Below are 24,197 nucleotides of genomic sequence, written 5' to 3'. Positions count from 1 at the left end.
AAATATATATTCACACATTATTATATATAGGCCTATATATTTCCCATTACACGCATCCGCTTTGTATCTGTATCTAGAAAACAAAATTCTAAACTTATTTCGGTACAAAGGTTGCTGTCAGGTCTAATACGAGGAAAATAGTGTTGCACATGTAGGTTCTAGTGGGCCTATTTCACTTTTAAAGAACATCTCATTGTATCGTTCTGAGGATAGTCTACATATTCCCGTTATTGGCCAAGGCTGTACTACAAAAATCAACTTTTTTTTGGTTTTAGCAACTGGGAAAAGAGTGATCTCCCCCAAATTTTCTTTGCGTGCTTTTTTGACGGTGTGAGTTTTGTGACGTGTACGTGCTAATATGCATGCATACTTGTATGCAAATGTATGAGTATGCATGGATACATACATGCACACAAATGTGTGCGTGCGAAGGTGCCATACATGCGTGTGTGCGTGAGAAAGCAAATGCGTGCATGCGAATGTGCATATCATCGTGACTGTGTGCGTGTTGGGTGTGCTTCTGCGATTATCTAAACCGACATGTAAGGAAATCGATCTGTAAAGAAAATAAACATTTTTTTCAATGAAAGGGATGGAATAAGACCTAGATCATTTGCACTCTGTGTTGTTATTGTCGTTGTTGCCGTTTTTAAAAATTGTTTTCTTCTCTTCAATGATTTTTTGTTTGTTCAGAAACTGGATGGCTCCAGCTCCAAATTAAAATAGAATCCAGGTGGTCTCTGAAAAAAATCTGGGAAGGCAGGGGGCTAAGCAAGACCAACTATGGCGACACTGTTAGAGGGGCAAGAATATGGTTTAGCTTCAAACGAGTTGTTAGGTTCCAATAAAACAGTAATCCATTTCAAACTCACGGATTCGTGTTTAAAAACACTAGAGGAATTATCAAAGGTAAGCTTCAGGATGTTTGTATTTCATTTTATTGTTCTTTAAGCCCACCATTTGGCAGCAGATGTTAGGAATGCACACTTCGCAAATTCTCCTCATTCACCTGATAGATTTATACCCCGAATGAGCTAACAGAAAGGGGAAAAAAGTTGAATGCTTATTACTAACTCCTGATTTGATACATGGAATTTGAATTTTCTTTCATGCTTGAAGAACAGTCTTTTTAAAATGTATTTTGAGGGTAAAAGATGGTTCTTTCAACTGGCCAGACTTGCCTACTCTTTGTTTTTTGTGACTGTTACTGTTGTAGATCTAATGTAGCCTGTCACTCATGATGTCTTTTTCTCCTCTTCTCTCTGCCAACCAGATGATGAATGTATGGGTCTGAATCTTCATGATCTGTCTAAATCTAGATCTAGGAATTTTAAGGAAGACTTAGATTCTAGAATTTCTAAAAAGATCTAGAATCTAGATCTAGATTAGATCTAGAATCTAGATCTAGATTAGATCTAGAATCTAGATCTAGATTAGATCTAGAATCTAGATCTAGATTCTAGATCTATGTTGCAAGTCACTCCTTTTGACACAGTAGGCTAGGTAGGCCTCTGGCAGTTGGTGACTAGGCTACTGTAGGCTACTTAGGGCCTGTTTCTTTTTATTTTTGCATACCACGATAAAACTAGAAAACATATGTTTACAAATCATATTTGTTGTAAATTTGGAAATGGTAGTGGTAGTGGTAGGTTATCTTATTAATTTTGGTAGCGTCAATTGCCACTGAGTGACGTGGTGTAATTTTGGTAGTGTCAATTGCCACCAAGTTTGGCGGTGGCAATTGACAATTGAATAATTGACAGCAACGTCAATTGCCACCGAGTGAAGCGGTGTCAAGTCTGAAGACAACACCATCTTTAGCTTTCTTATTCATAATGTGTGTCTAATGGGTCGATGTGTTCTCTACTAGATCTAGGGTTCTAATTTCATTGGACGACCATCTAGTCTAGAGCTAGGGTACCAGCTTGGCATGTTTTCAATGAGACGTAGGCCTAGTTCTGGGCTAGCCTTAGCCCACACTTCGGTGTATAACCAATACAGGCAATTCTAGAATCTAGAAGTAGAAGGTCACAAACTCAAAGAGAAATTCATTTTATATCGGGGAACATTTATTCCGGGGGACAGGGGTCAGGAAAACACACACACAGATGGACAGAGAGGCGAACGCACAACACCGAGCACTCAATCACAATAGGCTAGATCTACTCACCAACGCAAAAGAGCTCCAATTTACTCGATGGCAATTGACGCTGCTGTCCATTATTGTCAATTGCCACCGAGTCCGAGTCACTTGGACTTGGTGGCAATTGACACTACCATCTTATTTTGGGGGAATGGAGTTTATTTTCTGTTGCGAATCTAGATCTAGAATCTAGAGATAAAATCTAATGACGAAAAGAGCTTTGAGATAACATACATGATGCTGCTGCTGTATATATAATAAGAATAGGCCTAGGTAGGCCTAATATTATATAGAGAGTATATAATTATAATAGAGCGGAGTTAAAATTTAGGTGTATTTTTTTACTTTCCCTCCCGTCTCACACTTAGCTACCAGTTGTCCATTTTGTACATTGGTGCGCTGTGAACACGAATATCAACTTCATTCCCATCGCAAATTAATAGTTTTTGAAATATCTGATTGTTCTAAATCGAGATAGACGTGCTTTGGACCAATCGGGGTTCCAGGGGGTAAAAGAAAATCTGGGTGGGGGGTTACAGGGGGGGCATGCCCCCCTGTTTTGACCCATAATTCGATATTTTACAAGTTAGATTCGAAATTTTCCTGAAAATAATTGATTTGCGACAGTTCTAGTGGCTTTATGTGTGGTCTGCAGCAATCAGTAACAAGACAGTTTGACCCCCCAAAGCAGTGCATCTGTGTGTGGGAGTGAAAGTAAAAATTTACCATAGTTTAGAGTTAAATGGTCATGGTAAATAAAAAACGTCATCAAGATTTTTATGATATAATAGATCTTGATCTAATTGAAACTGAATTAAATGCGGGGAACAACTTGGTCCTTTGACTTTTACCATGTTATAAATTATTTTGTGGCACAGCCACACTTTTGTCAAGTTCCAACTTCGTAAATGAACTTTTGGACTACTCAGTGCTGTGATCAGAATCAGGCCAATCTGGGGGCTCTGACCCCATGCCATCTTACCACAAATCACCTTCCAAAATGTCTTTTTTATGTTTGGCTGTAGGGGCTACACCTTTCCCTGTTAGAGATCCTGGTTCTGCTATTGACTGTTGTTATGGGGGAAGGAGATGTTGTTTTTGGTTAGTCTTGAGGTCAACAAAGCAACAGGACCAGATGGCATCCCTCCCAGAGTATTATCCCAGGTAGCTGACATACTTGCACAACCTTTAGGAATTTTCTTTAGGAGGACACTAAATGATGGAGTACTACCAGTGGAATGGACAGCGGCGTGTCTCACCAATATTCAAGAAAGGTAACAAGGCGGCAGTAAAAAATTATTGACCTGGGAGCCTAACATGTGTCATCGGAAAAGCTCGTAAGAGGGCACATCATGGACCATATTGCAAACAACATGTCATGTTGATTTCTAATAACCAACATGGATTCGTCACTCGACGTTCATGTATAACACAACTATTGGAGGCTTTAGATGACTGGACGAGTGTTATGGATGAAGGAGGGTTAGTGGATGTCATTTATATGAATATCAGAAAGCCTTTGACTCCGTTCCCCGTAGGCGACTTATGCTCTCTGCATGCGGTGTTTAAGGGAAGGTACTCAAGTGGGTTAAGGACTTTTTGGCCAGCGGAAAACAATGGGTTATTATAAATGTATCACGGTCAGAGAAAGCTGAAGTTACAAGTAGAATCCCGCAAGGATCAGTTTTAGGCCCCCTCTTGTTTGTAATTTACATTAACAATCTTCCCAGAGGACTAAAAACGACGGCTAAAATGTTCGCTGATGACACAAAGCTCTACGTTAGAAGTGACACCGCGAATGGGCCACAAGATTTACAGGATGATTTGGATACCCTCCGAGAATGGTCTCTACGATGGTTACTTTTTGTTTCCACCCGCAAAAGTGTTATGTCCTAAAGTTGGCAAAGACAATGTTATAATGAATACTTTATGGACCAAGCAGTGGATGATAGCACCTCAATACACAAAAACTGAATGTAACAAAGAGAGAAAAAGACTTAAGAGTTGTGGTCGATGATAAACTAACCTTCAAAGAGCACGTAGCCAGATGACATCAAAAGCGAACCGTATTTTTGGACTTATTAGGCGATCATTTGACTACCTTTCTGAGGATATGTTTTGTTTTGCTCTACAAGAGTTTAGCGAGGCCTTTGTTAGAGTATGCACACTGTTTGGCAACCCTTTGAAAAAGGACTTTGTAGTGAAATCGAGCCAGTTGAAAGGCGGGCTACCAAAATTCTGAGTCACCTCAAAGAAAAGCCTTGTTCTGAAAGACTGAAGAAATTAAAGCTTGATCTCTAGAACATCGTAGGTTACGTGGTGATATGATGATTGAAACATACAAGTACATCAAAGGCTACTACATCACCAAAAGACCAGCTTTTACAAAGGCAACAACCACACAACTCCGGTGGCAACCCAGAGAAGCTCCAAAAGCGAAGAAGCAGATTGTGTATGAGTATAGGGCAAACTTTAAAAAAAAATTGGGTAAACATGCTATTTGGACCAATCTCCCTGAGTCAGTAGTGTCAACCCCAAATGTGGGCACATTCAAGAGACGTCTGGATGAATACTGGAAAGAATCAAGATCTTTGGACGATCTACAATCCCACTTGCCAAAACTGATTTGTCTAGCCTGCACGCAATATAGTCATTCATTACCAGATAGTCGAACAGGCTCTTCTAGAGCCTCAACTGACTTAATCGTCAATGTCATTGAAATTATAATGAAAGTAATAAATGAGTCAACACTTTTGTATACTTTTGATGAAGCTATGATGAATGTGAACTATAAAAAGTACAGTAGCCTTTGAGAATTTGCTCAAATGTAATGACTAACACATGAATTCAGCATTTATCTAGTAGTAGTAGTGAGATGATTTTTAAAGAATTTAAAATGAAGAAATCAATTTGTCTGGCATGGATTCATGTCATTGAGTTGAGTGATAGCATTCTATTTGTAGTGAAAGATGAAGCCTCAATGTTTTGAATCTGAGTATTTAGGCTGAGGATGAAAATATCTTTATTCAAACTTCTGTTGTTTTTGGTGTGGGTTTTTTTTAGTTTTTAAATCCTAAAATGTACTCCTTCTGAACCGCCTGTGTTTCAGCTTGTAATACTTGAACCCACTCATCAAACAGAAGATTTAGGCATGGATTGATTTTAAATTTTGAATGTAAAAATCAAGATTCTAAGATCAGAAAAAATTGAGAAGCCTGAGCCTATAATAGAATGGAAAGTGTACTTGTATGAATAGTGATCAGTAACTCACTTATGATAGCAGGGTCGCAAAGAGTTAAACCTCAGGGATGTAAATCTTCTGGCTTTTTCCGGTTTTTTTCGGCCGACTTGCCATTTGGGCCCCAGTTTTAACAAGTCTACTAAACAATACATATTATATACTAAATAGAGATTACTTGTTGCAATAGAGGGAAGGAAAAATTGTAATTTAGCCTCACTGTATTTTTGTTTCAGTCAGTGTGCGTTCGCCATATATTTTCCGTTTTTTTTTTTCAAAACCTGTTTACATCCCTGAGACTATATCCTTATATTAAAAAATTAAATTCACTGAGAAGAAATCTGTTGAAGAAAATAAAAGGAAGAAGCAAAAATTAAGTACTGTTTGTGTTTGTCATTTGCTTTTAAATTAAATTTGTGTGTCTCATGAAAGAGAAATAGATTGGTGGCCAACACTGGCAAGTTTGTGAGAATGCAGTGTCAGTGCTCTGTTTTGGAATCAGCACTTGTCCTGTGGCTAGTACCTCTATCTGTTATAGAAGTTTTGCAGAAATGTAATTTCCCATAGCCATTTTGGTGATTTGGTGATCTGTGTAGATAATATTACATGTGTTTCGAATTGGTGGAATCATGCACTTGTCCGTTATATTGGGCATTTGGAGTTATTGCGATGTCATCATACTTTAAATCATGTTCAGTTGTCTTGCTTTTGATGAAAAAAATACCCTCAATTTAAAGCATGTTCAGTTGTCTTGCTTTTGGCTAAAAATATAACAGCCTCTCTTGAATAGAAGTCGAGATATATGCGATTGGAAGTGGTGAGGGTTGCCTGATGTGACAGTTAAAATTAGTGAAACAATGACCTCAAAGTGTGATGTCTTCCATAGCTTGAGCATCCTCAGAAGTGCAAATTTACCATTTTTGTACCTCTGTGATCAATGTTTTTCAGTAAAATCCACACAGAAATGTGTCTTTAAAGTAATTATGGACATATAAAAGGTGTGAAACAAAAAAAAATAGATAGAAATGAACTAATGAGCTGCAAAAATGTCAATTTCTCTGATTTCATTACTTTGGCAAGCGTTTAAAATTTCACCACAATACCACACATTATAATGTTTTTATATTCATAGCCACCTGATAATTCAGATGTTTGCACTGTCAAATCAAAGTACTTATTTTTATATATTATTACAAGGAATGATGGGGACAAAAGGTGACATGTTTGCTATGGAGTTTGTGCTGAGATTGTATGCTGTGGTTGCGTGTTATTATATGAAAGCTTGGATAATATCACTAGACAGATAATTTGACTTACAGAAGAGTGAAGTAGTTAAGGAAAAAAAATGAAAAGGATCACAACAGGTTATCATGTTTCTGTGAATGTTCAATAGATGTAGTTTTTATGAGAGTGAAACTTTTGTTTTTATTTTCATTACAAAACCAAAATTGCTGACACCCATAAGTCCACAACTCGTACTGATTTTGTCAGTTTTGTCTCTTTTAAATGAAATAGAAAGGTAAATGTGAGCACTTGAGCTTGAAGAAATTATCTTCCTCAGGTGTTTTTGGCTTTATTGTTCCTGACAAAATCTCCGAGGCAGAGCAGGTGTAAATCAGTTTATGTTCACTCTTCTGCAGAGAAATTCGACCTAACATAGGATTTAATTGTATGTTTCAGTTTGGTCATCTGGGAACCAAAAAAGCCATTAATGCCATTTGAGCAAAAATTTGTTTAAACTAATGAAGGGTGGCCTTTTAAAATAAGAATGAAATTTAGAATGGTCTTATTGTCCTCAAATGTCAATCAAGTTATAGTCTTGAGAAGAATATTTTTGGCTTTTTACTTTTATTATGGTATGTGTATGTTCATACTTTCAAAATAAGTAATTACATAAACATTTTTAATAGAGACTATTGCAAACTTTTGTTGTCCAGGTATTGATTATCTGTAACCAGTATCAAAGTGCCAGATAAAGGCATATATTATTTTAAAAAGCTGTTTATCAGAAAAATGTGATCAAACAGTCTGTCATCCGCTGAGGACTACACCAATAAAGTAGTCATCTAAGATAAGCTTTTTAAATTGAACAAGATGAGAAGCACTTACAGCATTTGATTGCTTTTTTTAAATTTTTGTCCAAATGAATAACTGGATCTAAAACAGGGGCAAATAAAAAGAAAAAAGAACTAGATCTATACAGATTATAGAATGAAAAATCTGATTGTCACAAAGTAAAGGAAGTTCTGTTGTACACTCTCTTTTTTCATTGTCCCATTGTGTTTTGAATATAGTTTAAACCCATAAAGTAAGACTAGATCTTAGTCAAGGTTATGAAATAAAATGGAAATGGGAAGAAGTTAAGAGTGCACTAGTAACTGTAGATCTGGCCCTTGACTTATCATTGAGTTTGAAACTGTGTTAACACTGGTGCTTCTTTAAGGGCTCTCGTCAAGATGATAATGTTCTTTATACTGCTGATATTTTTAACCCTTAGAACACTGTTGTTTCATTATCTTAAAAATGAAAAATTCGGAGACAGGATACGCGGATGGTTGGTTGGCAGGTGCTCTGGTGTTGTTTGCTCCTTCTTTCTTATCAAACATCTATCGTCCTGATCTCTCCTTCTTTTTTGTCTTTGTTACTCTCTTGTAAACCCCCCGGGGCAGTGCCACTGACTGAAGTCAGGGTTGGGTTGATTTAAATCAGGTTGATTTAAATCGGTTGATTTTTTTGACTTACATCAACTTGATTTTTAAAAATAAAAATCAGTGATTTAAATCACTTTTTTTAAAAATTATTTTTATTCAGTTTTTACATATTTCAACATTCAGAATTCCTTTCCTTGGTTTCATAAAACAGGTATAGATCTAAAGTTTAGTAGACTGATAGTTAAAAGTCTGCTTTCCCCCCTTTCACTGTAAAATAATACAGTATTCAATTTACTTTTTTTTTTCATTAATTATTGAAGTCAGAGCTGGGTTGATTTAAGTCAGTTGATTTTTAAAATTTTAATCAACTTGATTTTTAAATAAAATCAGTGATTTGAATCACTTTTTTAAAAATGTATTCTGTTTTTACTATATTTAAACATGACATTCAGAATTCCTTTCCTTGGTTTTATTAAACAGATAAGGTTTAGTAGACTAATGTAATCATGCTTAAAGGTCTGCTTTCCCCCCTGTCACTGTAAAATAATACAGTATTCAATTTTATTTTTTTTCATAATTCAAAACCAGGGTTGGGTTGATTTTAAATCAGGTCGATTTAATCAGTTGATTTTAAAAAATTTAAATCAACTTGATTTTAAAAATAAAACTCTGTGATTTAAATCACTTTTAAAAAATGTATAGTTTTTACATCTTTAAACGTTCAGAATTCCTTTCCTTGGTTTTATAAAACAGATATAAGGTCTAGTAGACTAATATAATCATACTTAAAAGTCTGCTTTCCCCCCTGTCACTGTAAGTAGTAGTAAAATAATACAGTATTCAATTTACTTTTTTTTCATAATTGAAATTAGCATTTTCTTTTTCTTTTTAGACAAACACAAGCGCGTACACACACTGTAATAAAATGCAAGTTTATCTATGCATAATTACCCCCTCCCCCCTTCCTTTTAGACTGAAATTTTCTTCATTTTTTGTCTGTAGCCATAATTCACTAATATAGCAGATTAAGGCTTTCTTTTGCAGTTGCTTAAATTAATTATTAGTTAAAATAAAGACAAAGCATTTTGCACTAAAAGAACATACTTTTAGCCACCAAAAATCCCAAACTGTGTCGACATTTAAAAAAATAATTTAAAAATTTTTTAAATCCAATTTAAATAAAAACAATCTGATTTAAATTTAAAAAATCAAAAAAATCACCAACCCTGACTGAAGTGTCTTTAGGCCATTCCCAAAGGGGGGGCATTTCTCGTTCAAGCATATAGAGTTGTAAATGGGCTGACTCATGTCACGCTCATAACTGTGCCTGATCTACAACAGGGAACTGCTGCCTTTTCTTTCCTGATCCTTACTATTGTCATTTTCCTCTACTTCTTTTGTATGTTTGTCACTCTCTTGTGACCTGCTATTTTGGGGTGCCTTGATAGTCAAAGCAGACCTTGTGCTGTTGAAGCTAGAGAGATGAGCAGTCTAAGTCTGATTCCCTGTAAAGACTTCTCTGTTGACACTTTCCCCTTGGCGCTCATATGACCTTATGCAGTTGCGAGTGCCGAAAAACCCTCTACTATAATATACAACTCTCTTGTAAAACCTCTAATCTTCGGCACTTATATGACCCTATTGTGTTGCAATTGCCGTAAAACTGTTACTTAAACTAAAGGAAACACTGCCAACCTGATTGACACAACAATAGAAGCTGTACGGGCGGACAGATGGACTGAGCAGGATGGCCCAGAATATAGACTGAACTTCAAATGTCATGTGATATAGAAAAATAATTAGAGGAAGGTTCCTGATAGGTTTTTTCCTCTTTAACGTTTGCTTTTAAAGCACCCAAAACTCGCAACCAAAATGCAAAAAGTATGAACAATTTCTCTGTAATGGTGATGACATGATCCTTATGTGTGTTCTAGCTGATTCCTCTGTCTATCTTTCTATCATTCATCAATCTTAGATTAAAAACAAGTAATTTGGCAAACCCATTGAAATATGGTTCATTAAGTTATAACTTATATATGCTTTTGCAGAGAAAAGACTGCTAGCAAGACAGGAATGAGGAATGGGTTGCTGAGGTATTCATGAAGGCAATACTTTTGCTGAGAAAAGACTGCCTAGCAGGATAAGCATAGCTGCTGATGCACACCATTTTATCTTTCATCTACAGTCACACACAATGTGACAAGCAAAATAGACTGGGGTGTTAAATGAGTGGATGTTGGGCGTGTAGCTCACATGGGGCTCCGCTTACAATTGTTTGAGTTTGAGACATGGAGACAGGCTAGCCAAGGTGGAGATTTCATATTGATTAGGGAATTTTAAATGTGAGAAACACATTGGGAATAGACAGACTCTGGTTTGTCTTTTACTTAAATTGTAGTAGGAAAGTTTTATTTTTATCTGCCACAAGCTAAATTATCCTTTCTTCAGTTTGACCGGTATTTATGACATCATAAATGATGACAAACTCCAACCACATGAGACAGTCCAGAATTCAAGTTTTCTATGAATGTGACTCGTGTACTTGACTTTGGTTGTGAATTGTGTCAATGATTTTCCTTCTTTTGTGTTTTCAGAGGGGTCAAGGGGTATTGCCAAGTATTCAGTTTCAAGGGAACCAGGGAGTGAGTACATTTGATACTTTCATATGCCAAAGTAAGACGCTATACATGCTATATAATAGAACGGTAACACAGGTTTATACCTGATACCTGAGTTGTGTCAGCTTTTTACTTTGATAATGTTTTGACATCAAAAGTAGGCCAGGTTTTCAGGCTTTGTTACAGAATCATTGGTGATTGCAATGTAGCAGTAGTGACTCATGGTTTTTTTCTTCTTGAAAGAGGGATGAGCTTATTTTTCTTTTTCTCATAAAGAGGTTCCTCTTAGTATTGGTGAAGCCAATTTTCTATTTAATAGAAGTGATCGTATCTGCTTTTGTAGTTTGTTACTTTTAAAAATATAGTTTTGTTAATGTTAAGATAACAGGCCCAGGGTATTGATGATGTGATGGTGTGACAGACGAAATACTCTGGAAAGGAAAATACGGGGCAGAATGATCACATGTGTCCTGTAGTTATAAGGCATATGCTGTGGACCCAGGTTGGCATTAATATTACTCATCTCAGGAGTTAATGCTGTATCTGGGCTACTATTCGTCATCATCCATACAGGCTCGTGATAGTTTTAAAACATAACTTCTAGTGAAGGAGAAATAATTAGTTTCTGTATACATTTCTCAATAGCCTTTTTACTTCATAATGTTCTGCAAAATGCTTCTTCAACAGTTTGTTTAAATTTTGTCTTTAAAGAATTCTGCAAAATTTTATGGTTGAAGAGACATCCCAGTTGAGATCTTTCATTACAACTCACATTTGTGAATGTTGCTACAAGATTACAATGTTTTCATAGAAGGGAATCAAAATATTGTCATCAGTTTTAGGTCTTCAAGTTAGTTTTTTTTCTTGGTTATATCTATATATCTGTAACTGTAACTAACTTGTCTTTTGTTCACTCACTGCAGGTCATAAGAATCCCTAGCCATGTCGCTTCTGCTGGTCGCCAACCAGAACGGACTTACCAAGTGTCACTATCTGCTTTGCCAGGGGATTTAAATGGGAGCTTTGACTGCATACAACAGACTTCTCGGTAAACCAGTTAATTTGCTTCATCTGACTTGTTGGCCGTTAGCTCAAATTAATGTGTTGTCTCTGGTGACTTTGGCATACTTTTTGTAAGCTAAACTTTTTCTTTGAGAATTTCTGGTAGACTTGAGCTACCGTTATCATTCTTCATTGATATTATTTCCATCCCTTTAGCTGTTTGTCCGAATTAGAATAGGTAAGGGTTGAATCGACACTTAAAAGCAGCATTCAAAGTATTGGGAAAGAACAATCGTTTTGTCAAAATTTATTTCTTTTATAACTTTTTGGGGTCTTGTTTTCTGTATGAGCTTATACAAATGCCCTATGAACAAATTACTGCCTATTCTCTGTTAGGCATGGAACGAGTCACCTGCACAGTCTTGGGAGTATGCACCACAGAGTGGCTGTTCATGCTACTGATGATGTTTATGACCGGACCCGTGCTAAGATGACAATGGCTGAAGAAGAGAACAAAAAAGTGTGGTATGTCTGTGTTACTTCATGTTTACCTATGTACTCTTTACTTTATCACTGTCTCATGATACAGAGAAGTTTGTGCATGAAATCAATATCCTCCCATATCCATTTTCAATTGTAGTTACTGCCATATTGAATGTTATGCATAGGTTAACCTTCTTGAGTTTTGTATCGGCTGACCAGAATACTGAATTTGCTGATCTCATGCTTTAGAATCGTTGTTTTATCGTCTGTGTTGTGTTCTTCAGTTTGAAAGTCTTGGCTTCATAGTGAAGCATGTTTTAATGTTAAATTTCAAAATGTTCTTCTAATTTCTTTTTTTCAGTACCAAAGAGATAAAACCTAGTGGTCGTCACATTAGCAAGAGAGTAAAAAAGGTTTTATCACCAGGAAGCCTTAAGATTCCTCCTGCTACCAAGCCCAGTATCATTTCCAAGCCTGCACCATCCAGTGTCCTCAGTGCAGCTGGTCGTCATGGTTCTGGGCTGGCATCTTCCTCAGCCCTGTCATTATCTTCTTCATCTTCCAATTCTACATCAGTCATGTCTCAGAGGATGTCGAATTCGCCCTTGTCATTATCCTCTTCCCAAGCTCAGAGTAAATCCTTGTCTTCATCCAAGCTCTCGAGTGCCAGCAATTCTTCCAGAGTCTTAACCTCATCAACCACAAAGCAGTCCTCGGGTGCTATTAACATGCCATACAGGTGAGATACTCTTCTTGACTTTTTCACCCTGTATTTTGGTTTGCACACTTTGTTATTGAAATGCTCTTATATAAATTCATAGCAATTCAGTTTGATATTTTTTATTCGTTATCTTTGTTCATTGAACCCGGAGAAGTTTTAGTGTTGAAACCTTAAATGCTTTTAAGATATTCATCTGAATATATCTGAAGAAGTACATCTATGCTTAGGTGTACATGGCACTTGTTGTGATTAATCGTCTTCTTCATCTTTCTGCCGTTTTCTTTTCCTTAGGGCCAAGTGCATTACTTTTGCACAGTTTAGCTGCAGTTTTAAGCACAAGATCGAAGAGCTAACTTTTTAAGGTTCATTTAATATCAGGGCTTGGAAAAAGTATCTGTCAAGGAAGAGACAGATCTGCAGCATAAGTATTTCTAGGAAATTGTAGTGAATGTAATTGTTTCACCTTTTCCCTTGCATTTTGTTTTCAGAGATCGTGTGATACACTTGTTAGCCCTCAAGTCATACAAGAAACCTGAACTCATTCTTAAGCTTCAGAAAGGTATTGGTCTTTGAAAATTTTAATTCTTAATATATTTTGATATTTAGACCAAACACTTGTGTTGCCACTGAAGTGTTCTTTTTATATCTGTAACATTTCACAAGTTTTCAAAACTTATTTTTAATTGCATTTTTTTCAAACTGTTCTGGAATTTTAAAGAAAAAACTGGATACTGGGTGATGTGGAATAATCAGTCATTAGTTGTTCCTATTTTTTTTAAGGGAAGTTGTTAGGGGGCTGTAGCGCTACCCACTTGGGGACTGTGCAGTCCCCTGGCGCTGCTTATTTGGGGACTGTGCAGTCCCCTAGCGATACTTTGTGCACTGGGGGACTGCGAAGAAACACACACACATACCCCAAGCAGTCGGTGATGAAACCAACCTCGCGTCGCCTAGTGACGACGGCAAAGGCCCGCACGGCATGGGACAAAAGCCCAAATACAGATTGCAATACCTTGGAAGTAGAGAATCTTTGGTAATACTACTAGGCTTACTACTAGATCTAGATCTAAATTAGATCTAGATCTAGGCCTAGATGTTATAGACACAGACTGACACAGACTGCAGTTCTGCAGTCTATGTCATAGGTACTACTAGATCTAGATCTAGATAGATCAACAAACCTAGCAATGCCACAGGTTTTTTAAAGATGGGTACTACTAACCTATAAACAACACAGGTACAAAGATCATTAATCCAGAAGTAAAGTGCTTTTTACTATTTCAAAATCGGTCCCTAAATTTTAAAAAAGCTATGGCTGTGTACATGTTAGAAAATCCCACCATACTCATTAACTTACTTTACTAGATCTAGGGTCTAGATCTGTCTGATGATGGCTTGTTGACCCCTTCCAAAGTTCAAAGGTTGTTTCTTTGCAGTCCCCCAGTGCACAAAGCAGCGCTATGGGACTGTGCAGTCCCCTAACATCTTCTATTTTTAAATACTTTTTTTTACTGCCTTATTTAATTTATGATTTTGGTTCTTGCATGACTTACTTGGTTAATTGTCTCAGTAGATGACTAACTTCTACTTGAGCATAATATTACATAACAAGGGTGGATGAAATATGCAGCTACTGGTGGCCAAGTGTTGTGCAGTTACTACTTTCAAGGATTTGTCCTTTTGAAAAATTTATTGGTATAATTTGTTTTTTGTGTTAACTGTTAATGTTAATTAAATATGACACTTGAATTGTTTTTTTCTTTCAGATGGTATCCGAGAGAAGGACAAAAATTCTCTTGGTAGTGTTTTACAACAAGTGGCGACTTTGAACAAAGACAACAGTTACACTTTGGCCCGTGCTGCATGGGTGGATGTTCGGCAAGACTGGCCTTTCTTCACTGATCAGGATCGGGCTCTTCTGAAAAAGTGAGTCAAAGGGCTCTCGTGGCCTAGAGGTTAAGGTGTGCGTCTCTCATTCAATACGTCCAAGGTTTGAATTTGGATAGCGACGGAAAATTTTCTTCTCTAAAATTTTCTCCTTGCACGTCCTTTCCTGCTCTCTAACAATATTGTGTCGTCTGCTTTCGTCTCCACTTTCTGCCCCCAGCCCCTCACCTCAAGTCGGATTTTTGTCGGGAAAAAATTTGTTATGACGGAAATGGTCGGATCAACGTCGGCAATAAAAGGAAATATTTGAGAAAATCTAAATTGCCTCGGGAAAGACCCGGTAAAATACATAAAAGTTCTAGAATATTTGAAAACCAAATCCGATAACGTCCTTTAGTTCATTTTTGCCTGTCGCGATTGTGATATTCATTCAGCTTCTCGCGGTCTGAGTCTGAGAGTATGTTTCATGCGAACAGGTGGCTATGGCGGCAAGCGGAAGTGCTTGTTGTGATACAGAGGCTCGATCGGGAAAATCAAGATCTACTTTCGCTTTCATTACCATCCAGAAATTTTGCCTGTAATAATCTGATAACACCATATTGTAACATGCAGTTTGTGCATTATAAACGCTGTGTCGCCTTGAAAATAAATCAATATTCGTTACTTGTGTAAAAAGAAAAGAAAGTCATACAAGCGTCTTGTCGGGTTCGCATATCACATGACAAGGCATCGTGTGAGCCCCGGCAATTGTTGGGGTCCCCAAAGTTCATTCCAAGTCTGAGTGCTGCCAAGTATAGGACTTCCTAATGGATTGGGATTATTAATTTTTTTTTAAAGATGTTGAAGACAATACCAGTGGAAAAAAACTGAATTTGGTAGCTAATTTTAGCATTAGCATTTAGAATTTTGATTACTACTACAGGTCTCTGCAAAGTGTGTGTTGGAGCAGGCCTTGTGTGGAATCGGGATCTGTCATATCTTGTAAGCCGTGTTATTGAACTATAGGGCTCACGTTTCATTGGATGGGTGATAGTCGCTCGCCTCGGTGATATATAATATATACATGATATACTCGTGCATAATATATTCATAATATATTGATCTTAAAATCATATGTCTTGATCTTCGTGACTTTGTGAAAAGAAGAAACTTTGTGAACTCAGTCACAATGCAGAGTGTGAGTTGTGAGTGACTAAGTTGGAGTTACTTGATGAAGGTGACGGCATCTAGATTCCTGTTCTATGATCATGGATAAACTCAAAATTTCCTGCCAACTGAAAATGTTTGGTGTCCCCCCCCCCCCCAAAAAAAAGTGAGTTGTATTGGAATTAAATAGAGGCCTTTTTATTTTAGTATAAGCCCCTGTGAGATCAGCACATTATGAAAGCTTTCATGTAAATCTGAGAGGCCACTTGTTTGGGGGGGGGGTGTTTACAAGATTTCTTATTTTCCTCCGATGAGTAGAATTGCAAAACATTCATGACTTTCTCTGTAGTCGGGCATGAATTAGCAATTGTAGGTTCTCTCATTTGGTGTCGTGTGGATGAGAGATGAAAAATGTTGCCAGAGTGTCTATAGTTTGAGGAGGACATGATTTCAAGTCCTGTAGGCAACATACGCTTGAAATTTGTCTTCCTCAAACAAGTTTGTTGATTCAGACCTATGAAGGTACTAATTTTTTTCCATATCATTTCTTGTTGCAGAAACCTGCAGGAGAGCCGTACGACTCCCACCTCGCCTGCCGTGTCCCCGGCCAGCAGTAACCCAGAGAGCCCAGGGAGCTCTCAAGTTAGTGCAAACCTTTGTGATCTGTGTATAGATAATAATGTACATCTGGTAGTAAAATTAGAGTTATGCTGTTAACAAATTTTTGGTTGTATCATTTTTGGGATTAATTGCTTCGTTGGGCATGTGAAACCTTTCCTGTTATAAAATTTTAGTCAATATCCAGGTTTGTGTTTGATGCTCTTCTGATTTTTAGATGATTGTATGGAAAAAAGTTTTGTACTTTACTGTAAATGAGTGTTTTTACATTGTCTCACTGTATCTCTTTGGACTTCCATGGAAAAGTTGCAATTTTTATTAGCTCTAAGAGCGTAGCCTCTTAATATTAACTGTAAATCTGATCAAATGCAAAAGAAAAAGGGGTGGGGGGATCATCTATTTAGGAAATTATCATTCAGTCCTTTGTTGATTCTGTGTATTTGAGTCAAAGTTTATAACAAAGTTTGATTCTGCAGAAACGTGTTATTGAAGAGCCAGAGGAAGTCTCGGCCAACAAAAAGAAACGGATTGCCCACGGTGAAAGACGCCAGAACGAGGAGCGTCCAGTCAGTGTGGTCAAACCAACCCTAAACCAACAATCATCACCAACTGCAAACCGGGAAAATGTTGAAGGTTGGTCTTGTTTGTGTTTGTTTTTACTGTCACATATTTTTTGTGGGTAGTGGGTGGGTGCTGTGATGTGATTTGCTTTTTCTTTCTTATCAAGCTACTTATGTTGCTCTCTATTAACACCTCTATTCCTCAGCATTTAATCGACCTGATTTGTGTTGCAAATGCCGTTATAATGTATGTTTACTTTTAGTTTTAATGGCATTGTTCGATAGGGGTATTGATCTATAACTGTGGGACTGTTTTAAGTTGCATGTTTTGTACTCATTATGTACAAGATTGTCAGTGTTGTTTCATAATAATTTATAACATGCTTGAGAAGTATTCCCCAAAAGTCCACTTACGTGTCCTTTTTCAAAACAAAGGCTGTTGATTAAAGATAGGTTTGAAGGTGTATTTTCAAAGTAGCAAGTACAGTGGAAACCAATCATGATGGATGGAGTCTCCCGGCTCCCCCTTTGATCAATTCCTCAATTCCTCAATGATGCAACTAAGACGAACTGGAAATGGACAGATAGATTCCTTCCTTTTGAAGGATTTTGACCTTTAAAAGATGGAAAATGTTTTTTTATGTTCAACCCTCTTTTAAAACAAATCTCCCAGGCTTGGCTCTGCCATGTCAAACCTTTATGCCACGCCACCAGGAGAAGGGAGGGATGGGTGTGGTTTGGGAATAGCTGTTACCTTACCAGTGTGAGCCCTGAGCTTTGCAGATTGTCAAGATGGTGTGGATGTGAAATTTCATAGTTTGTCTTCAAAGTGGCACGCGGGCAAAAACACTTTCTGGGATGGGAAGAGGTGTGAAATTTGACGACTGCTTGCTGCACTGATCTTACAGCCTGCTGAGAAAAAAGTTTCCGGAATCATTGTTACTTGCAGGGGAAGGGTGGCATTGGTTGATTGTGCTTACTTCATCGATGGGTGGGGCTAAGGGTGGAGAAAAAAATGTTAATTGTTTTTGTTGCTAACACCTATGACACTGCAGACGAGTATACTCGCGAAGCCCGACTGCATCCCCAGGACCGGGGACGAGAATACTTGCAAGCGAAATGACCTACATCTATTCTAAGGCCTGTCTATGTTTTTGCAAACATATTTTTGTTTTCAATAACCTATCGATTGTTTCTGTTCGGATATTTTGCTTCTGATTTCTGGCAGTTAAGTTTGGGAAGTGATAAAATGGGTTTAGAAAAGGTATTTCGCCAAAACAGGTGCTCAGCGAAATTTGTAAGGACACAGACAGTGGTGACCTGAACAGTAACCTTGATTATTTGGATCGAGAGTCTTCAAATCGAGAAGAAAGTGGTGAAAGATAGATCTGAAATCAGTTGTTATTGACATGGATTGAGGAACAATTTACTCAGTAAGTAGATCTAGGTCTAGTCTTTTATCCCTGTTAGGAACTGATTCTGGACAAATTCTTAGTATTGCATAATTGATTACACCTAAATGACTCTAACCAATATATTTTTTCAATCAAAATTTTTAGTACTGGGCAACATATTTTCAACAGGTTGGTCAAGTTTCGTGTCTATAAATTTACTGGGGGGGGGGGCTGAGTTATTCATATTAGAGTAACCCATATCTCGCATAGTCAGAAAGCAGAGGGCAACTGTGGTCCTTGGGAACTGAAAGTCAGGTGTGAGGCCGGTCCCGTAAGTGTTAATTAGTCAAACAATGGTCCTAATGAGATGAAAGTAATGATGTCATTGGATTATTTAGACAGACACATGCCATTATTTAGAGTGGTTAGGATAGCGCTTTGGAGGTATGAAGTTTTGACCACTGCTTGTGGACCGAACAGGCAACCCGTAATCCTTCTGTGTACAGTTGGTCGTCTGGTCCCCTTTCCTCTTAATTTTCCAAATCTGGTATGGAAAATGTCTTATGACAAGAGCTTTTTTTTTTTCTGGCTCCTTTGTGATTCCATCTTGGACAGGTTCTGCTGTATACCAAAGAGGGAGAGCCTCCCAACATTTGTTAGGAAGTGATGATGAAAGTGATTTAGTGAGATGTTATGTTGAAAATGACAGAATAGCTCTGAAAACTCAAGTCTGAAAAATGTATTTGAAATAACTACATACCAAAGTCCTGTGATTGAATGTCTCTTTTGTCAGTTCTTTGTTGTGGCTTTTCATTTGTAGGTTTTGTTGAACTTTTTTAATGTTAAGAATTTTTTTTTCCCCCCCCGTCTAACACATCGAAATTCATTTTTTTTTTTACCAACAGTCAAAGCAAATACAACTGCAATTTGTTTTATTTTTCAGGAACTGTTGAAGATTCAAGCTGTGACAAACCTGAATTCATTAGGTGAGGAGAGTCTGCCATTTAAAGATACAACTTTATTAATGCTGGATTTTCATCCAACTCCCTAAGCAGTTATGTCATGTTGTCCGCTTTTGATGATTGTGGCCAGAATCATACCGACTCGGACAAGGGCGAAAAATATTGGAGGGCCCGTGTGCAAGTTGCGCACATTAAAGATCCCTTGGTGGTTTGATATCGATAAGAGTAGGCTTCGGCCGCCACCTGGGCAAAATTCAAAATTTCCTACCAACTGGAAAAGTTTAATGTGTCCAGCGCGCTCATATTATGACGGTATGCGGTTGCGAGTGCCGTAAAACACTTAACAAAAAAAGAATGCAGACTCACCGTTATAAAATGGCCAATCAACATTTGGAAAACTGTGCAAATTCACCATCTAATTTGCAGGTTTTAATAAAAGAATCTAACGGCCTGACTGAAGAAAAGACATGAAGTTTGAAAGTTGTTTTTAATTTACTAAAATTTGTATCTGATATATTCAGATTATTCATGTGGATTTTTTTGTGCATTTTCTGATTTTTTAAATGTTATTCTGTCTTCTGATTGATTTTTAATATTCACATTATGAGAATTTTTAAAGTTGCTTTTTCTCATGATTTTCAATATATTCATGTTATGAGAATTTTAAAAGTTGCTTTTTAAAAAAGAATTGAAGGTTTTTACTTGTCTTTAAGAAAGAATCTTTGTATATATATATATATATATGAGACAGCATGGTGAAATCTGGCGCTCGTCAAGATAATGAGATTTGAAGAAATTGGCATTTTTCTGCATGTTTGGCTATTTTTCTCTAGTTTTTGTATTTTGGCTCAACATCTTTTATGTCCATTCAAGAACACATTTCTGTGTGGATTTTACTGGAAAATGTTTATTAAAAGCACAAAAAATGTAATTTTTTATAGTTACTACGGGCTCAAGCTAAGGAAATAACCAACCTTTGATGGCCATTTTCTCGTTAATTTAACCTCTAAAACAAGCCGATCCCCACCTCCTTCAATTGCGGATATCTCAATTTCTATTCAAAATAAATTAGAATTTTTTCCTTTGAAGGCAAGACAAATGAACAAGGTTTAAGATGACACCGATAACTCCTCAAGCCGAAAAATTGACCAGCGCCTGATTCCACTGCGTCGTCACACACATTATGTGTCTGGGTTGAAAATTTGGGCACTGATTGTGCTGATATGCTTTTTGTTTGCCTCAGGTATTATGGCACCATGTACAATGAAAATTTTTGTGTTTGTGTCTTTCATAGCCTGTTGAAAATATAAATTAGAATTAATATGCTTTGAGCAATGAAAATTAATTCTTGTCCCTCTCTGTGTTTGTCAAGCAGCAAGTATCTGGCCATTAAAAACACTGAGCAGCGGCAGCAATACAAACACGAGTTTAACCGTGAGTACTCTGAGTACCACCAGCTCCACCGTGAGGTTGACTCGGTGGCCCGCAAGTTCCTGAACTTGCGCTCACAGATTGACCAGACTGAGGAAGGATCTCCTGACTTTGAAGTAAGTTCGACCAGCCTTTTTTTTAACTTACTGACTACTGGCCCCTTTCACCAGTCACTAGCGCTGAATACTGGCATTTTTGGGGGTATTTCAAAACACCACCACAACTCTCTCAGAATTACCCTTTTGTAATTATTTTTGTCACAGTGTTCTTTTTAGATTTATATGCATGTGTGAGGTAAAAATATAAAAGCTGGGCTGTGTGTTGATTGATTTCGTTGTGCAAAAAACAACACCAGTGCTAGTGCTAGATCTAGATCTTGCCCTAAAGCTACAACTCAGACCGCGTTCGGGTACATATCCAGGGTCCTAACTATCAGACACATTATATTTGAGTCACTACAACTAGTAAAACGAACAGAAGTATCAAAAACAGCGAAATTATGTGATTGTTGTTCTTGCGACTTCTTCAACGGTTACTTCGACGTGACTGTCAAATTACTATCAGCTGTATAGAAAAAACATAGCGCGAGTTCCGGTCAGTTCAACCCCAGAAGAGGTGACTGTCCTTCACCTTCAATTACTTAAAAAGTTACCGTGCAACTTCCGCCAAACTCGGCACGAAACAAAACAAGGGGCAAAACTAGCACTGGTCTCCGTTCCCGTACATGTGACAGGAGCACAAGTTTCAGAACAAAACCGCAAAGTCCATCTCGTCGGGGGTACGGGATCCGCACCGGCGAACCAGCCGCCCGTCCCGTACCTATGACGGGAACCGTAGTCCATGAGTTTAAAGAAGTTTGTTGAATGTAAATTGTTTTCCTCAGATACTTTACTAGTTTACTGTACATCCTCCTTTGTGAATAGACGCTCAGTAGTGAGCCCAGTGAAAATTAAAATTATGTTCATTCATTTGGTGAACTGTGTTGTATGGACCTTGCCTACAGTGGACAGCAACTTGATATTGTGTCGTTCTCACATAGAAATTATTTACAGAAAAAGATGAGGCTGTCACAACTGATATTGGTTCAGATCTTAGCAGAAATGGTGTCGAGCTGAAACGGTTCAGTACCCATTTGGAAGTTTTTACTGTGGGACTACTCCCTGTGGTGACTTATATTGTTCTCATCCTTTTTGCTTTATGGAGAGGGCAAATTTATTACGTAATTGCTTCTCAGTAGTTTTGATTTTGTCCTAATTTTGTCCTGCTTCTCTATTGTTTGATGTAAGACCCATGTCTTTTGCAGCTCTAAACCAGCCTTTTTTTTTGTTTGGGGTGTCATTTTAGGTGTTGAAGAAACAAGTTCTGGAGGAATATGAAGCTCAGAAGTCTGATCCCAAGTTCATGGCCAAGAAGCAACGCATGGAGTACCTGCATCAGAAACTGGGCCACATTAAGAGGCTCATCCATGATTATGACCATCGTGGCCAAGTGCTCACCAAGGCTAGCTAGCATCAGCTACCTATCTTGACTTGACGGGCTTTCACGGACTAGACCGACCGCATTCGTTTCCCACATGTGGGAGGATACATGGAGGAGAATTTTTCTTGTGTATATGTGTAGAAAAAATATGCATTTTATTTCCCCTGTCTATGCCTTGATTTCATGTGTTATTTCTGTTGCTTTATGTTTTTAGTTGGCCGAGAGAGTACTTGTGTAATCTAACGGGTGTCTTGTAGTCGCCCAGAGTTGAAAGTTGCATGTGGAATGTTAAGGACCCGAAATCTTCAGTCCCAGACCTATTTATTTGAATAAGATAGATATGAGCAAGGCAGCTGTTTTGTTCCCCCAGATGTGGTTGGATGTACAATTTACTACAGCAAGGAAAGCCATACAAACTTTTTGTTGTCTGTGGGATGCCATGTCTGATTTACAAGTATACATAAGGACTGACTCACTTATTACTGTATCAGTACATAGCTTTGAACAAAGTTTAGTCAGGGTGTATTCAATGGTCTAACAAATCTCAAAATTTTTTGGGGCCTGGTCCAATTTTTGTAATGACTATTTGGAACAAATTATGGTGTAAACTTTTTAAATGTTGATTTTTGCGAGACAGCTCTAACAAACTGTAAAGGATGAAACTTTGAGGGAGACAATGAATCATGACATACCGGAGGGGCTGTTTTTATTGATGTGAAAGTTTCTGCATCCAATGTAGGATTTTTTAAAATGAAAAAGCCCTGTTTCTATAATAGTAAGTTAAACAAGTTTGAATGGTAAATATTCATAGTTAACTCTTTTCTTGGATGACTTTCAGGAATTTTTCTTTCTAGCTTTATGTACTAACCCTGAAACATTTTATCTCTTTTTTTGTGTATGTGTGAACTATAGAGAATGCAAGTAATTTTAGTATACTTGCAGTTTCTTGGTCTTTCAGCATTCCTACCTCAGAGGAGATGACCCCCACCCTTGCAAAGCAATTTCTTTGGACAACCACACTGTCTTTGAATTAGAACCTTGATAATTGTTAGGATAATGTTGGAGCAAAGTGTGGGCTGGGACTGAATCCTCACATGATCTGCCTCTCCCACAACACCACTGTTTCATTTTTCATGCTTCCCTTCACAGTAAAAAATTGCTGCAGGGACTTTTTTTTCTCTCTCTTGGTTATTTTGATGTACTGTAGTTGAGTTGACATATCAGTTAAGACTTTTTCCTGATCTTATTATTACTTTGATTGAATGAAGTGACTTAAAAAAAAAAAAAAAGAATTGGAAGTGACTGTGTATCACAAGATCTCAAATACTAGAGTGCATATATGAGCAAGCAATGGCATTCATATTTAAAGGTCAGGTGTTGCCTATCTCAAACATTTATGGGTGTGGTGAGCACTATTGGAATTCTACTTACTGTGATACTTCTCCGTTTTGGACATGAATGGACAGTAAAGACTAGGTTAAATTAGTCCTGTACAATAACTCAGATCTTTGACATTTCACAGCTGTTCCCTCGCATTATCTCATAGCCCTGATGATAGTGAATCTACTGAATGTTGATTCTGTTTACCCTGCATGGGGCTTTCAGCATTATTGTTTTAAAATCTGCCCTTATTCTTCCTTCACTTGTGTTAGCATTACAGAATGCCAGAGATGTTTACTCTTTTCAAGGTACGGTGAGCACATTTTAAAAAACTAGCCACTTACTTAGAGGATTGCACTGATAGTATGTGATGATGATGCAGTATTAATTTATACACATCTCTGGTATGCATCGTGTGTGTCTGTCAGTGGCGTTCTGTCTCAAGATGGTCAGGCTGCTGACGAATTTCATTTCCATGAAACCA

General features: G+C 37.5%; 1 protein-coding gene across 1 annotated transcript; it reads left to right on the top strand.

Moving 5' to 3' along the window:
- Positions 1-745: 745 nt before the first annotated feature.
- Positions 746-23,625, top strand: LOC101858529 (RNA polymerase II elongation factor ELL). The gene is made up of 12 exons (XM_005088828.3): positions 746-909; positions 10,627-10,674; positions 11,574-11,698; positions 12,049-12,177; positions 12,497-12,874; positions 13,345-13,415; positions 14,623-14,782; positions 16,447-16,531; positions 16,984-17,140; positions 19,405-19,447; positions 20,799-20,970; positions 22,199-23,625. The coding sequence occupies exons 1-12, from the start codon at positions 784-786 to the stop codon at positions 22,361-22,363; spliced, it is 1,659 nt and encodes a 552-aa protein (XP_005088885.1). The 5' UTR covers positions 746-783; the 3' UTR covers positions 22,364-23,625.
- The last annotated feature ends 572 nt before the right edge of the window (positions 23,626-24,197 follow it).

The sequence above is a fragment of the Aplysia californica genome, unplaced genomic scaffold (assembly GCF_000002075.1).
Source record: "Aplysia californica isolate F4 #8 unplaced genomic scaffold, AplCal3.0 scaffold00001, whole genome shotgun sequence".
Taxonomy (NCBI): Eukaryota; Metazoa; Mollusca; class Gastropoda; order Aplysiida; family Aplysiidae; genus Aplysia; species Aplysia californica.
The sequence above is the reverse complement of the archived record's forward strand: the minus strand, read 5'-3'. Positions and strand labels throughout refer to the sequence as shown.

Excerpts from the sequence above, each read along its gene's own strand:
- LOC101858529 (XM_005088828.3), top strand. The coding sequence starts at position 784 with ATGGCGACACTGTTAGAGGGGCAAGAATATGGTTTAGCTTCAAACGAG. Across the intron at positions 910-10,626 it reads CACTAGAGGAATTATCAAAG|AGGGGTCAAGGGGTATTGCC; the intron begins GTAAGCTTCAGG and ends TTGTGTTTTCAG. Across the intron at positions 20,971-22,198 it reads AAGGATCTCCTGACTTTGAA|GTGTTGAAGAAACAAGTTCT; the intron begins GTAAGTTCGACC and ends GTGTCATTTTAG.